The 17,960-nt window shown below is 36.5% G+C and overlaps 1 protein-coding gene across 1 annotated transcript in view; it reads left to right on the top strand.

Annotated features, from left to right (window-relative positions):
• The first annotated feature begins 15,323 nt into the window (after positions 1 to 15,323).
• The window catches only part of jag1b (jagged canonical Notch ligand 1b), a 33,123-nt gene continuing 30,486 nt past the window's right edge, over positions 15,324 to 17,960 (top strand). The window contains exons 1-2 of the mRNA XM_039738215.1: positions 15,324 to 15,705; positions 16,204 to 16,509. Coding sequence (XP_039594149.1) covers positions 15,634 to 15,705; positions 16,204 to 16,509 — 378 coding nt within the window. The 5' untranslated portion in view covers positions 15,324 to 15,633. The remainder of the gene's footprint in view (positions 15,706 to 16,203; positions 16,510 to 17,960) is intronic.

Genomic DNA, 17,960 nt, shown 5'->3' on the forward strand with positions numbered 1-17,960 from the left:
CACATTGTTATTCCTTCCCTCTAAGCTCCAGACTCTCAATAGTCCACGGTGGGTCCAGGGTAGACTTAGCATTTTGCTCTTTTAATTCAAATTTTCTTTGTTTTTCAATGACATTTAGTAAACATGAGTTTAACTGACTCTTGCTGCACTGAATTACATTATGCTACTTTAATGTGGACCCTTTTAAAATGGAGGAAATTCATTTTAGATAAAACAACATGTCGTCCTGTAACAATGTCTACAGAGAAGCTGTATAGTCATTAGAATTTATACCCGCGCCTGTTCAATGCAAAATGGACTTCAGGACAAGAGTAGCAAAATTCTTTTTTGGCCTGCTAACAAGTAAATGCCTCTAAAATAGCCTAATTGATGGCAACATATTTGCAAAAATACTTCTGGTTAATTTATAATTCCTAGACTGATTGCAGAAACAGGAAAATACAGATTTTGGCAAACATTTGAGTCCAGTTACAGTCAAACATTAGCATCTGATTAGCATATTACTTACAATGAAAACATCCAGCTAATAGATCTCCTATGAACTGAGAGAATTAATATGTTCAGATAAGCTCATGTGAAAAGAACTCCATACAGCTGCATTTAGACTAAAAGGACACAAATGTCCTTGTATTTTTCTTCCCTTTCCTGTCCAGACACATGCCATATGAAAAAGAGAATGGGTAATAAAGAGATTTTTCAATCTACATGCTTCCATCAGGCCAGAATATCTCAAAGCACAAGGTGAGCTACCACAGCTATGCAGATGGCACACAGCTTTATTGATCAATAGTGCCTGATGACCCTGATGCTCTTCTCTTTCTGATCCAATGTCTTAGTAGCATTTCAAATTGGATGAGTATAATCTTTCTCAAATTAAATTAGGAAAAAACAGAAATCTTAGTGATTGGCAAACATGGAAAAAGCAAGGGTATTAGAAATATTATTGATCCCTTAGGTTTAAAATTCTAGGTGGAGTTAAAGAATTTAGGGGTAATTTTTGACTGTGACCTACACTTTAAATCACGTATTAACCAGATTATTAGGACTGCATTTTTTCACTTAAGGAGTATAGAAAAAGTTAATCTTCTTCTAAATTTGCAACACGCTGTAAAATTAGTTCACCCTTTTGTTTTAAGTCAACTAGATTACTGTGACGCACTCCTAACAGGACTACCTAACAAAAACAACAATCGGTTACAATTAGTGCAGAATACAGCAGCTGGAATCTTAACTAGAAAAATAAAATCTGAGCATGTCTCACCTCTTCATAGCTACATTTTAATTGTATTCTTAATAGGCAGAGAATTATCATATTCTTCAGGGATCCACAATCTTTACTAATCTCTACTTTGCTTTGCTGTCTTTTCCATTTTATCTGTGGTGGAAGATAACCACCACCTGATCAAGGCCCCATGAATCCACCTGTAATGATGGAATGAAGGATGGTGTCATAGCTGTCCACAACACTAACTTCATCAAATTCTATGATGTGAAGCCTGTAAACAAAAATGATATATTTAACAACAGGTAGAATGCCCAGTGACGCCTGGGTAGTCTTTTGGCCTTGGGACCCCTTCAAATTTTTTTTTTTTTCTCCAGCCTAACTAGAGGTTTTTTTTTTTCTGTTCTCCCAACCATCTGACCTTACCTTTATCTTTTGTTACTTATTTTTAATATTATTGCCTAATCTTAATGTTTCTTTTTTCATGTAACTTTCTCTCTCTCTTCTTGTAAAGCACTTTGAGCTATGTCGTTTGTATGAAAATGTAAATAAATGTTGTTGTTGTTGTAATAATCAGTTTCCCTGACCTGGAACACATATGACAATTTTAAATCAGGCATTAATGACTAAATCCAAACCAGCAAAATGCAAAAGAAGGAAATTAGCTTTGAGATAATAATGTTTTGGTGGAATTACAAATTAAAAATAAAGCAAGAGACAGTGGAAATTCCTAACATGTATAAACGTGTGTGTATAAATGAAAACAACTCATTTTTGACACTATTCAAAAGAAATAATTGATAACACAGATGACCTTTTGTGCTAATATGCAAATTAGTGCATACATATAAAACAGACATGCAAAATACACTGAATGCACTATATACTCATACATGTCTTATGCGTTAGTAACCTTATGTTTTAGTAACACAATTAAAAACCAATTAACCATATTATCATTTAAGATTAGGTGCTATACACATTTAACCAAAAACTTTACAATAGTCACATGAATCTTCTCTATATAATTATTTTACAATGTTTCAGAGTGAAAGATTATCATCTTAATGCATGCAAGATATATAAGATAAGTACAATTTAACATCCATAAAACAGAGCGATGAAGTGTTATTGAACAGCAAACAAGACGAACTTCTGACATTTGCAAACATTTTGCCATTTCCATAAAGTTGAGACTATAACTAGGTTGTCAACAACAGCTGTCATGAAGAACAACAACCTGAAAAAGATACCATCCTGCTGCAAAACATGCAATCAACTGCAGTACATCAGATCAATTTTAACATTGTTCAGCATGGTAATTAACCTACAATTAACAACAGATAAAAATGTTAAGTTTTCATATTTGTGAAGTTTTTTGCCAAGAAAGATACAATGCAACAATTACTGCTGTCACCTCCATTCCATTTGTTGCAACATGACTTTAACTACACTTGCCTGGCAGTTTTAGCATATTTTTAAATCTTGCACATGTCTGGTAATTGGAATTTGGAAAAAAATCTGTATGCCAGTGCCTTTTGAGGAATTGGCATTCTGTCCATATTTATTTTCTCAATTTTGCATTGCTGTCTAGATACTCCAGCTCTCTGAAACATTCTACTGAAAAAAGACACAATATAGACTGGTGTTAATAAATCTCTATAACTGGTATTACTTCAATAAATGTCTAAATTTCTGAGCTAATCCCCTAAACATGAATTCATTAAAAATTAATTAATTAGAAACACAATTTAAGAAATAAATTAGAATTGCCATGGTAAGTATAAAGTTTGTTTCTCAGTAAGAACTTACATGTAAACAACCTTTTCCTCTTACATATTTGCGATAACTTGCCAAAGTCTTGTCTGAAAATCCACAGGCTTACACAAGTCCTTTTCAGCCTTCATTACAAACAAATAGGCTAATGAGCTATGAAGAAACTCATTCTTGTTATTCAAATAATAATAATAAACTTTCTTTACCAGACTTTTGCAAAAAGGGAGAGTGCTTCCCTTACGCTTCAAGATCTGAGCACAATAAAAAGAATGCTAACCTGAAAATGCAGGTGGGGCACCGAGTAACTCAAGAAGTTAGCTTTAATCATTAAGCTTGACAGACCAAAAACCTTTATGTAAAATGTTTAGATAATTGATAATTAAATAATTATTTGTTGGACAATGTAATTATCTCAAGCAATTTAAAATTGAACCCTAATTAACCCTAATTATGCAGAGTATGGATCTCTCAAAACATTACGCAACTTGAGATGACTTCAGATTGCTGACACTTATTCAACAGTGTGACAGGCATCATAAAGACTATCCTTAGATGATCAAATTTCCTAAGGCTTTGCACTGCCGAATGTCAAGCAGATCTTTTCAACAAATTTCAAAGAGCTGCAAAATAAAAATAATGATAACGCTATCTACATTTATTCAATAAATAAGATGATTACCAGGGATAAGCATTTACTGCTGTCATAACTCTCATTGTTTGAATTTAATATTAGGAATAGATTAATTGGATCTCTATGTCAATAGGATCACATACCTTTCTGCAACAGTACAAATGTCACACTTGCAAAAGAGGAGAATGCAATGCTAGACTGCTCCTATTAGCAAAGTTTGCGGATTATTGAAAAATGCAAGAGCTGTATGTTTATTCAAAATGGTAAAATATGTTCTAGTAGTACATTGTTATTTTCATCTCATTGTTTACATCCTAACTTATATTTTCATTTTTTTAAATTTATTACATTGGATTAAAAACTAAAATTAGCAAATACAGCAATATTATTTATTGCAAAAAAACAAACCTGTCATTCTAAGTACCCAACAATTTTACCAAATAAAAAAAAGAATAAATTCAAAATAAAGTACATATAATCTGAGAGAATGTAAAACAAAAATTTATCCGATAACTACTTTCCTAATAAGGTTCAACAGAACGAAACATTTTATTATATTTATCAGCTTAAGGTTCACCATAATTGCTTTCCAACTTAACAAACTATTAAGTTATACTGCATCTGTGGATAAGCAAAATGGAGAAAAAAAGCTACATTTTAAAGATGCTTCCAATGATGTGGACATTTCAGTAATATCTGTCAATTAGTTCACTGTAGTTGTAAATTTTATTTAAAGATTTCTTTTTCTGCTTACTTTAATTGTATGAAACATTTTCTTGTTCTTACTAGCTGCGGTGGGCTGGCTCCCTGCCCAGGGTTTGTTTCCTGCCTTGCGCCCTTTGTTGGCTGGGATTGGCTCCGGCAGACCCCCCGTGACCCTGTAGTTAGAATATAGCGGGTTGGATAATGGGAGGATGGATGGATGGATGTTCTTACTAGATGGTTCACAGCTATGGTGTTGAAACAGAGTCCTAAATATATACATATATTTATATAAATACATAAGTAAACATTAAAATCTGAGGTCTAGGAATGAAATAGAGCAGAAGGCTAGGCAGTACTTAGAAATGATGTGAATCAGCCAGATACTTACATTGTTCAGTTTCTGCTTTAAATATTTTAATACTTGCACAGTTACATGCAAACTGACTTACAATTAACCAATCAATCAATCAACCCAGTTCTAACTAATCAATCAATCATTCCTTTATGCCAAAAATTTCACATTTAACACCTTCAAACAACATTTAATGAAAAAATAACCATGTATGGGCACATATACCAGCAAATATTACAATCAATGGGTAAAGAAGCCATTATAATCTTCTGCATACACATTCTAATATGAACTTAAAAGGCTAACAAATAAATAGGCAGAAAATTCAAAAACAAGCATCAGGCTAAATTCAAACTTTTTAGACATTAGTTCAATGAAACTTGAGGGTGCTGAGAAGGCCATTTTTAAACTGTAATATGACGTGGGTGTCTCACCCTCCCAGAAAACAACTTTATGAGAGCTTAAATAGTCAATAATGTCTTTATTATATAAATTCTTTAAAAAAAACACCTTTGTCCAAAAAACATTGTTAGTTGTTGTTGATTTTAGACTTATTTTTTCTGTGTAAATTTGACATGAATGTGGAGTTTCATAGCGAGTAATAAAATACTGAAAATAACTTTAAGCAATGGAAAATGAGTTAGTCCTCTGGATAAGCACTAAAAGGACACAGGGCTGGGAAAGAATACAAAGGAAAAAATCCACTTCAAGTGACAGGAGAGTCTCCTTCCAAATGCCAGTGTAGGTAAGCTTGAAATAATAGCTTGTATCTACAGTGGGTCTCCTGAATATAAATATTTCAAGGGGGTTGGAAAAAACTAACCCAAATTCCTTCAGGCTGGCAAGTGGCAACAAAAGGTTCCCTTGAGGACTAAATGAGTTTAAGAATTCAAGAGTGCAGAGATACCTGTGACCTCCAGAGGGCTCTCTTCTAATAGAGCCCCAGGATTTTCTTGGGGTTACCTTAACCCCAAAAGTGGTTCCAATGACTCCTCAGGGAGGAATTTCTGTTGAGTAAAAGAGAGGACACGATACATACAGCGAGAAAGAAAGAGAGAGGGAGAGTGAGAGAGAAGGAGACGGACAGGCAGACAGACAGACAGACAGAAAGTAAAGTAGAAGTATTTTGACAGATTTTTGAATCAGGCCAGCTAATGCACCAAATACATAGGAGCAAGGGAAGTCCGTAATAGCCATGTTGATTTATTCTCTCTACCTCTTACTTATTAAACATACTTTTGATATATGTTTGAGTTACTTTGCCTTTTGTTCCAAGTTAAACCATTTCAATAACATTTCATCAAAAAGTAGGTTTCCTCTTAATGAATTTAAACATTAAATAAGATATTTGCTTAAAAATAGTAAAATGTATTTTATGACATGCTAGTGCATTATACATTAACCCACCTATAGTAAAATATTTAATTTTTATGAGTCTGCAATTTATGTTGCAGCTGTTCCTTGCAAGTGTCTTATTCAAACACAATTCTAAAGTTAAATTACTTTTTCAGCAACTTTGTCAACTTTTCCCCCATTTCTGTACATTTTGTGAAAATGACAGATTTGATTCTCACCATCAAATAAAAATTAATAGTAACAATACATTACCTGAAAGAATGCCTAGGGAATGGAATGGGTAGCCATTCCATTAAAATAAAATCTTGCCTATTTTGGAAAAAAGGACTTTTGAATGGAGATGACAATTAAACCATAATTGCGCTGCCCTCAAGTTTTCTGTCAATAACATTTCTAAGCAAACTTTTTTACATAACACATTTCCATTATTAATGTAAATCTCTAAAGTTCACACATACTATAAAACACATTTTTCATATGTTTCTAACACTAGACCACTGGTATGTTGAGTGACTTTCTTAGGTTTGTGTAGTTAATATAGGCAAAACTATATTCTAATATTTCTGTCAATGTTGAGTATTGCATTAGATATAACACTTCACATTTAGTTCCTGTCTGACCACAGAAACTTTTCCCTTGATTACCATTATGTTCAGTTGCAGGATTTGAGACTGTTGCTCTTTCAGTGTTACAGCAATTACATATTTTCTGCAGACAGATCTTCATAGTTTACAGTGGTAGAAAAATAGTCAGGGCCCAAGTGCTAAAATGCACCTTCCATATTCTAACAAAAGACTTCTCCATGCTACAAAGGTTCTTCAGCAATGTTAACATTCTCTTATATTCCTCACCTCACTTTCAATTGCTATATTCTTCTCCTGTTTTTATAAGACCTTAGTCTTCATGGTTGCTTGAAGTCTGCTAAAAGAGGGACCTTACAAAGACAAGTGTATTTACTCTGCAAATAGGGGAAGCACTATATTGTATGCAGACACAGACAATTAAACTACCTATCTGTTTGGAATTTGTTAAAATATTCCAACCCCCTCATATAATTAAGCATTGTAAAACAAAAGGGATATATACAATTTGTTTTTTCCTTTTTTTAAATCTGTTTGAATATAAAATGTTCAGTATAGAAACTATACCATATGCATCACTTATAACTGCTGGAAGAAGGTGACCAATTTTATCACACAGTGTTGAGATACACATTGTATTTCACTAACTCTTTTAGTTCTGGTTACTCGCAAATACACTTTAACAACAGCCTTTGTCACCTGTCTTTACAAATCAGTGTTTAGAAGGCATGCTATACTGTATTTGTCACATTACTAATACCAGTTTCCAAAGGAAAAAAAAATCAGCATTTTTATATTGAATTGTTGTAAAGAAACTTCTTCAGTGAATGTTACTAAATCTTCTTAAGATTTATTAAGAAACTTAGGAATTAATAGGCTTGGCATAATGGCACAGTGTTAGCACTGCCGCTTGACATCTTCAGTGATATGAGTTTCAATTCAGCCGCTGTAACTAGCTTTATGGTGCTTGTACGTTCTAAAAGAGTCATCATGTGTTTTCCCCAAATATTCTGGTTTCATCTTTTATTTCACAGATGTGGGTGCTCATCAAACTGCACACAAGTGTAGGTGTGTGCATGTCTGTGAGGTGGTATTTCCATCAATGCCTGGCATTTTCCTTGTGTGTGATAATGCTGTAAGAAGATTCAAACTCCACAACCCAGTAAAAAATAAGTGGGCTGAGAAGATGGCTTGACAGGTAGAACATAATAACATGAAGTTGAAGAATGCATCATGCATTTGACAAGAATTATTAAGATTAATTCCTGAGGGGTTTCTCCATTTGTCCTCTTTTAAAATGGATTAGTTAATGAAATTTAAGGAAATGGGGGACTTTTTCCGTTCCTGGAATCAGATTATCCATACTGATTTATCTGTGTGTGGTTGTGTGCATTCCCATGCTGTCTCAGAAGGCCTGGAATTTGGGGAAGTTTTGCTTTTTCTTGTTACCATCATCCATCATCGGTATCAATGGCAATAGCCTATATGCCTGTAATCAACAACATTCTCATTCAAACCTTGCATTCTCCAAACTGAAGAAGGAATCCACTTTCAGTGTAATTTGAAGACAACTATCCACTTACCAAAGCGGTGCCCATCATGCCAGTGTTGTTTATTGTTTTGGCTTTTCTGCATCATTTGCAGAGTCTGCTTTGATCAAAATTACCGCTAGATGCATGGTTTCCTTTTTGTTAGAAGTGAAGGACTTTACAAAAAAAAAAAAGAGATCAAAACCTCTTCTGCCTCGGTTGCTTACTGAAGATGACCCTACCTGTCTTAAAGGTGCTCTTTGTAAAAGCAATCATAAAGCCATGTCCACCTCTGTGCGCTTTAATGTACACGTTAGGGTGAGCAGCCCCAGACTGACCTGTGCCTCGATCGATTCAAATAAAAGTCTCATTATTTCTCCATTAAGTCACCATCTCCAGCTCCTAGCAAATACTGAACAACTATTGCCGCAACGCCCACCTCTGTTGCACAACTTAAAAGCCTTTCATGAAGTTCTATTGCGGCTTATTGGAAGGCTGCAGCTGCTCTGATTTTCCATTGAAAAGCGCTCTGCTTTTGTTCGAGACACCCCCCAATACTCGATACCCCCATCCATTCTTTTATGTATAGTCGGCATTTTTAATGTTCGCCCTCACATAGCCTCATCTCACTCAAGTCGGTATCCAGATGCAGCATCCGCATCCTTCTGCTGCTTTTCAGTTACAATTCACGGCACTGAATTGGCGCGAGCGGCTCGGCAGATGGGCGCCGCCAGGAACTCCTCGAGCTTTCGTGGCGCTCGCGCCGGTCACGGGCTACCTACACGACCTCATTACTATACAGCGCGTGCTACAGATGCGTGACTTTAAACCCATCCAATGAATGTTTAATGCGAATTTGGTGGCGGCCTGGGGGCTTTCGGAATTTAAATAACATTGGTTGTCGTTCGGGTCCTCTGCACTTAGCTTTGTAGAGTGTGCGGAGGCGCGAGCCGGCGTGCCCGCTGCTGCCGCCCGATAAGCGCATTAGTGGCTTCGCGCGTAACACGCTGAGTGAGCCTCCCGCGCTTTTGTGGCCGCGCATGCCTTGCGTATCATCGGCATTCGAGGCTGCAGGCTGGCACAGTAAGCATCTTTGTAACCGAGGAAGGTGACCGGGAACAGGTGAATATATTGTTAGATTTATTATAAGCAAAGACAAAACTGTACTGTGCTTCAGAAACAGGATAGGCTAAACCACCGAAGGCCATTAGCAAACGTACCACGCGTACAATTCATAACATTGCACTCCTTGCGTAAACAGTACCTGAAAAGAGACACGCTGACATATAACTTGAATTTTATATGTAATGTTTTAAATGTTTACGATACTTTACATTAACACAGGCATATTTTAATTAATCACGTTTATTTTGTGTCGGGTAATTAAATAAAAAGTTAACAAATTCTCCCTTTCAGTGGCACACGAGTGCAAGAAACTGCCAGGCCAGAAACGCTAGTATAGGAGAAAGGCCAGAAAACAGATTTAAAATAGAAAGAAAGCAAGCTTTCACTTAGGAAAAAGCCCAGGCTGGATTGAGACTAGTAAAATTATCACCCAATGCACATTTTGTAGACATATTACTGCACACTGAAGAGCAGAGGCCTTGGAGATCCACTTGTACACAGAGGACACCTCAAAAAGCGTGAGGAGTATGGGAGTGGGAGTATGAGGGGCTGTGCACCAAAGATCATAAAGATGCCTATTAAAGTTGGCACAATGCCATCCCCTGAAAACGGTAGCCCCCCAAAAAATCAGCTTGTATTTTAGTGTTGGGCCTTATTAAGCTCCCCCAAGTGCCCTGGGCCTTGAAGCTGAAAAAGTCCCCTTTGGATCCCTACCCCATTATACACACATACACTCATTCACAGTAAACATCACAAACGTACATGGCCGGAATAAAGGGGGCGGGGTTACTGTGAGGGGAGGGCCTTTGTGCTAAAGGTATTTTTGGGGCCTTACAATTAAATACTATAAGTGTGCTTTTCATATCAATTCAAGGTCTCAGAATAACACAGAGTAAAGTGAATGATTACCACAGAGTCTTCATTTTAAAGTGGACTTACTTCCTGAAATTATGAGAAAGTATGCTGCATTAAAGCTTATATCTTTAATTAGCCATTGCTAATGACAAGAAATCAAGTAACCATCACAAACCAAGGTTTAAGAGGTCAACTATAGAACCTTATTGATACCTACAAAAGCAAAGTCATTGATCATATCACTAATATTCAGTTTCTGAACTAGATCATTCTCAATTGACATCAGAGTGAATTAAATGTTTTAATCTTAATCTTTCCTGTCCCATTGTGGTTCTGAGCCTGTTCTTCACTGTCTGAAGAGAAGAAGTATTAATAACATGCATTTGTGACAGGCAATGTCTGAAAGCAAGTAAAGCCTGAAATTCTGTAAAGCTCCAGAGCAGATGAAATGCCTAAAGAGCTTATGATTGTGAATTGTACAATCTGCTAAACACTGTGCTTCCATGCCTTAAACAAAAGATGCAAATGGAACAGTAACCACAGACAAAATTCATCAAATGGCCACAAACCAGCAGTAATATATATATACAACTGAACATCTATGAAAAACAAAATCACAGTAGCACAGCACAATCAATTCTACTCTGAATCCTTTATTTTCTTTCTGCATTGCCTAAGCTCCTATCACCACTAACTGCCTGTGAAGCAAAGGATCAGTGCTATATCTATGATTAATTTTTGTACATTTTCTTAGATCAAGTTTCAGCAAGTATGCATCCAAACTTCAAGGAATCTAAAAATAGCATGATTTGTTTTTTCAATTTATGGTGAAATGAAAAAATTAGAAAATATTTACCATCTTGCTGCCATATTTGTTTGTTGTTTGGGAATGAACCCAAACCACCAAGGAACGTGCAACGTGTTTTCATGCTAGCCTCACAAAGCATCATGGGGTGCTGGGAAAAAAACGTTTGCTTAAGCCAGGTGCATGGTGATTTTTTTCAGAAGAAAAATCAGCAAAGTCACCAGCAAACCCAGCAAATGTGGTGCAAAAATCATTTTCTTGGAGTCCTCTGAAGTTCAGGGCCCCTCGCTACTGGCCCAGTAATGTCTTGCTTAAATCCGGACATGTATATGTCATTAATAAATATGACATACGCATAGGCAGAGTTTCACTTTTTCAGTAGGAGGGCAAAAGACATAACACAGTGGTATACCATTGGTTATAAAAGTTTGAAAAAGCTGCCAAAACCATACTGCAATGCACAAGAAAGGCAAGGTTTACCTTAGTGAAGAATGACTGTGCATTTCTTCCTGTTTGTGTAAGTCTCCAGAATATTGTCCAGGTTCAGACTTGCTATGTAAAGAACAGCCAGTAAAAAGAATTATTAATCTGGTATGGTAGAACACAAAAATTTCTAATTCCTTTCATTGCAGAAAAGCTTCTTTCAAATGTTGTCCCAATTGCTTGTTCCAATCATACTTTTAGTATAATATTTTAATGTCAGGTATAGTTTTCAACAACAGCATCTTTTGTGTCTATTTCTATTTTCATTTGTTGTTTGCACTGCATCACTTGGCTCTTATTTTGAATGGCCATCTATTTTGCCTTTTTGTCTTTTGTGGCACAGTAACACATCAAATGTACAGTCTTTAAAAAGTGACCTATTAGACACCTGCTCTAATTGTGCTCAACCTACATCAACCAAACAGGACTCACATATTTCTTTTAAAATCTTTTTTAGTTAGGTGTGATTAGATAGGATTCCTATACTGTAAGTGTAAATATGGACTTTACCTGTTATTAGGAATTTTTTCTAATATATTCTAAGGCCCCTTTGCAAGCAGGGTCCCAAGGTGTGCACCCAAGTCACCCTAATGATAGCTCTGGCCAAGGAAAAAGCAGATCATTTTCTGTTAGAATGTTAGAGGGCAAGTTGCTTGCTTAAGACCTGGAATCTCTGCTGATGCTGAGAAACAAGTGTCTGAGGGCTTGAATGAAGTTAGAACACCTCTTAGCCAATAATGGTTATTGTCTGGTCCCATACTAAGGAAAACTGAGTCTTTTAAAAACTGGAACTGGTGGGAGACTCATTTTCCTTTTCAGCCTGGCAGTCAGTTACTGAAGAAGAAAAACTGGGATTTTTTTAAAGTAAGAGACCTCATCCTTTAAGGGCTATGGAATGCTCAGAGGTACCACAGGTCAGTGGTAGGTGGTTAACTCAGATTGTTTGTACTCCCAGATGGGCTTAAAGTGGAGAAGGACAAACAAACAATAATTGCTTTTACTTCATTACTAGCATGTAGACTTATCGTGCTCAACCTGAAGAATCCTAGCCCACCTCTTTTAAGTCAGTAGGAAACTGATGTTATATACTATTTGAAATTGGAATAAATCAAATTCTCACTTAGAGGATCTGTTCAAAACTTTTTTAAAAACCTGGCAAGATATAATCAATAACACTTTAGATTACGCATTTATATTGGGAAAAAGGATTCTCTTCCCTATTTTCTACTCTTAAAGTTTTACTCTCTTTCTCTTACATGAGGGTTAAATTGAATTTAGCCTTGTTAAGTTTGACTTGATTGTATGGAATGTTACTTGCCTTTAATAAAATCAACACAAAAAACTAGGAGTGTTTATAGACCCATACTTTATGCCTTGAGCATGGGAAAGATGCTATATAAATAAAATGCATATTATTATTATTATTATTATTATTATTATTATTATTATTATTATTATTATTATTTCACAAGTCATTCCAGGGAGTGTGCACAGTTGACCGCTGAACAAAATGGGCCCTTGGGGTTTAGATTTTGGATTTGAGTTAGGGTATAGATGTGTGGAAGAAAAACATTGACCTAAAAACATTCATCAATTTTTTAAAAAACAGTTATTGTGTTACAACATTGCTTGAACCTTTTCTAGCAGAGTTAAGCATAATGCAGGAGCCAACCATGTATTGGTCATCAATGACCTCTGTTGTTTGTGAAGCTAATATTTTTACGGTCTTCAAGTATAACAGTTCAAAATACAGTCAGTTTATTCATGAATAGACAAGTCAACTTCCAAATGATCATTCAGACAAGTCAGCAATTCCTGATTTTTAATTTCACTTTGCTGGCTAAGGTAACAGGGCATTAAAGACTTAAATACATAAAATGGTGTCTTCAGTAGATTTCCAATTTTAACACTTTGACCCTTCTGTTATTTCACTGTAAACACAATTCCACTGTTACGAATTACTATAGTGTTGCATGAAACCCAATAAGATTAATCTTATTAAAATCTTTATTTCAATGTGTTTAAAATGAGGTTCCTTGTTAATGTGGAAACATTATTGCAAAACCACTTGGAAATGTGGCCTCAAGGGGCAAACAGTGCTGGCCTGTGGCTTTGAAACCTCAAAGTAATATTCCACCACAAGCTTCCACTTCAGTCAATATTTTGCACTACATGAGTGATATACAGTGAACTTCTGGTTTTAATAAATCTGACAGTGATCTGGAGTGAATTGTTTGTTTTTTGCCTGTCCAACAAGTTAGGTCCTGGAGTCACCCAATGATCTGCCTTGAAAAGAAGAAACAGCTAAAAACCCACAAAAATATTGTATACAGAATAGGCTACACAGCCTTAAACATTTGTATAGTTTGTAATTTGAGGCTGTACATCTTTGGACAAATCTGTTAAAGTACACAAACAAATATATACTGTATAAAGGGAATATGTAATTATTTAAAAAGTGGCCAATTACTTTCTCTTACATAACAATTAAATACTGCTTTATAAATAGAAAAAAAAATAAATTAACACTGCCAATGCAGTAAAACAAAAAAGTATTATTTTAAAAAAAATGTAATGTCCGACTTTAATTAATGAAAACAATGATCTGCTTATGTCAGACTGAAGATGTCACTGAATGTCATATGATTAGTGATTGATATTAAATTGAAATTTGTATATAAACATTTATGTGTATGTCTGTGAGAAACAATGATGTGTAGAAAACAATGTGTTTCACATAATGATTATGAAGACAATGAATCCCATATGGCCCCTCTAGCGTGATGCTATTTTAACTTTTTTTTAAAAGATAGAATTAATGCGAACGGGTGCTCAATGGGACGCCTGCAGGCAGATTATTGAAATGAAATATCTAGATTACAGAGATGGGCTATGTACTTCAAAACAACACTGAATAAACTAAACGATGTTTATGCAGTGTGAGACGAAATTCTGCGATTTTTAAATGGTCTATTGATGTTCACTGTATCTAGACAACTGTCTACGGCATGATTTCCTACTACAAAATGTACGGCAAGTATAGCAATAGCGCTTATAGAAGTGGTAAAATGATTAAGTGAAAACGTGCAGACGTCTTGATGTTTTAAAAGTAAAACTTGTGTTATTTTACCTTTGCGACGTGAAATAACCAAAGATATAACGACCCGCGTTCAGTGTTGACGAACTTCATGTTACAGGACAACGGCAGACAGAACAAGAACTACATCGTATTATTCAGCCACTTCGTGGTTTTTAATGGTGCCTTCAAACGGGACGAGCCTCACAGAGGAGAAACGGGCATCTTCATTTCCGTCTTCACCGAGTCTCCCACGCTCTTGGAGAACAATTTCAACTAAACATTCCATGCGGCCCCTTTTATTTATTGAAAAAATATTGCGACGTTTTAAGACGCACAACAGAAGATTACAAAAAAGATCGACCATTTGTCTTTGTCGGTATTAATTTAGCGAATATCAGTGGTTATACCTTCTATGCAGCTTTAATGTGGCTTTAATTATGCTCGAGATTAATCCTCCGCTACATTTAAAATGTGTTTTGGAAAGGTTTAAATAATAATAGCGCGTATCAATAGAATGTTTAAATGGACTAGCAGCAGAAGGAGACGCATTTCGTTTTATACGCGACGTTCTAATACATTGTTTACGTTCGTGGGTGTAAATCAGTATTTTCATTTTAGTCGTGCAAGTGTGCGTTCAGACTCAAATGAAAGCAAGGATCTATGATTATTCCATGTTCTTATCTTCTTAGATGCAGTTTATCTCCTCTATCAGTTTTTTCCTCTCTAAGACGGGTGGAATATGGGGTGGGGTTTGGAACAACCGCCCCCCATCTCTTGAATATTAAAGAGACGCATGCGTTGCCCCCTCCCCCAACACTTGACGTATAGCTGAACCAGTCAGTCACTCGCAGTGAAAAGAGCTTTCTTAGCTCGTGTGTATTGTTGTTTCGCAGCTGATTGGGGAAATGAAAAAAGAGCGAGAATAAGAACAATAATAAAAGCTGCAGAAGAATAAGTCATAAAAGGAGGCTGGCTGTTTTGCATTTGAAATCGACGTTCTGTTGAAAAAAATACAGAAGAAAGAAAGTGTTGTTCTCCACTCGTGCATGTTCAAATCGGAGGAGTATATTAGAGCCGCCAGGCGACATTAGTTGTTAGTTTCTAAGCAGGCTGCGAAGAGCAGAAAGGAGAGGCATGATTTTGAGACGGAGTTCGTTCCTTGCGGCTTTTCCTTTACATGTCGCTTTGCTCTGCTTTCACGTAAAGGTACGTGTGGATTTCAAATGAAACATATCGGGCAACAAACCAGCTTGAATGTTCAAGGGATGCAGCCGACGCAGTTTTGTGGGTGTTTCTCAGGAAAAAAGAAAACTTTTTTTTTAAATACATTTTGTCCTTTTTCGTCTGGAGCAATTCAGTGCACACGGACGGTGTTCCTTTTTAAACTTTTATTTTACCTATGTAAGTCAGTGAATCCTGTATGATTTTAATGGGAAGATTTCGCAGTTTGGACACCACTTATCGGATACTTTTATATTTTAATATTTCTTTGACAGCACCATAGAGGGGGTAGGACGGCGTATCAGAAAATGTGGAATACTGTTTCAGATACGTTTTGTGAGTTTGCTTTTTAAAGAGAAGCAGGCTTCATTTGCTAGATTTTTGTGTTCACGTATTGGTTATATAAGGGGGACATGTCTCTTTATGTATTCCCTGTTGGTTATCACAGTGATGTAATCCTAACGCATTTTTGCATTTAAACAGGTGTCAATATCATCAGGACACTTCGAGTTGCAAATTTTGTCGATGCAGAACGTCAATGGCGAGTTACAGACCGGCGTATGCTGTGACGGATCGCGGAACGTGGGAGACCAAAAGTGTTTGCGGGGCGAGTGTGATACCTATTTCAAAGTGTGCTTGAAGGAATACCAGTCGAGGGTTTCTGCAGCGGGGCCTTGCAGCTTCGGTTCGGGATCTACTCCTGTCATCGGAGGCAACACCTTCTCCTTAAAAAGTTCCATGAATAACGAAAAAGCCAGGATTGTACTACCTTTCAGCTTCGCGTGGCCGGTGAGTGAACATGATTATTGCGCACGTTTCTTATTTGTAAGGGCTACATTATGGCCAGACAGTTTCCCGTGCGTGTTAATTTTAGTTGGTTGTTTATTTTTTATCTCCACGTGGATTTGTATGAACTGTGTAATTAGTGCAAACGCCGTTAGTTGAAGCTAAAATGCAGTAAATTCCATTTAGTCCTTTTACTGAGACATCCTTGCAGATAGTGAGGAGTGAAAAAAGTGCTCGACTGGGATGGGAAGGGCTGAAGTAATTAACCCTAACTGTATGCCTGGTGTTCAGAAAGACTGCAGAACAAAACGCCGACCACCGAGACAAGCCGGGGGTTCACTTTCTTTATTGCAAGTATAATTAAGAGACAAATGATCCCTTTAAAAAGCGTACTACGTTATCCTGTTCAAAACGTGGGTTTCCCGCTCACTCAGTGCTGCTTGCAGTAATTCACCTCAACAGTTGTTCTGTCGGAATAAGCAGGGATCACTGCGGGGTTTTTATGGGACATTTTAGTTGGTGATGCTATTTATCGAGTTGCTTGATTGGTGGTTTTAGTTTAGGCTGACCCTCTGTAGCGGATCCTTGTAGCCGAGGGTCCTACTTGAGGTGCGCTCTGCTTGCAAGCTGTCAGTTCCTAGGTCCGCCTCTTGGGTTTAGTAAAACGCAAAACGCAGGCGCACTAAAGGCATGGCGCTCCTGTTAAAACGCGAAGATATGAATAGAATTATGGAAGCCCCATTACCTCAGTTTCTTTTGATTTTACATAAATAGGGTATTGAATGTTTTAATGCACTTGTAGTATACGGCGGTTTCCTATATGGCACATGCTGCAATCAACGTTTCAATCGAGTATAATTGAACTGAAGTGGCTGCATGTTCACTCTGCAAATGTTTTATCGTTTAAATCTTTATTTAAGCTTTTGGTGAAAGAAAAGCATGATTAAATTGAATATGCTGTAATATTTCTTTCAGTATTTTTACCATTCTAAAAAGATTAGGCCAGTCTAGCAGATGTTCCACTCTATTGCCATCAATGTAAATTGGTACAAACGTGTGCTTTATATAAATTGAAGCTTGCGCCTTGCCGAAGTTTACTTCTGATTAACGAGCAATACTTTAAGTGATTAAGATATATACATATTTGTTTCTCACCCAACTCTAGAAGTCGCCAGTACCAATCACGTTGATGCAGGTTTTAAAGTAATATCATTAGGTTTGGAAGACGTCATACCTCTGGACAGCAATACTTAATTTGAAGATGGGACAAAATCATTGCTGGTCCAACAAAAACGAATGTATTAATACATAGTGAATTAGTTATTAACCAACAGCTCATGCCATACACAACACTAAACAGCAAGCCCATTATTTAAAAGGAAAATGTATTTCATTTGCTGGGAATTTGAACCAAGGGGAGGACCATTTGCTGAAAGCATGCATTCCAGACAAAT

This window comes from Polypterus senegalus, chromosome 16 (assembly GCF_016835505.1).
Source record: "Polypterus senegalus isolate Bchr_013 chromosome 16, ASM1683550v1, whole genome shotgun sequence".
Classification (NCBI taxonomy): domain Eukaryota; kingdom Metazoa; phylum Chordata; class Cladistia; order Polypteriformes; family Polypteridae; genus Polypterus; species Polypterus senegalus.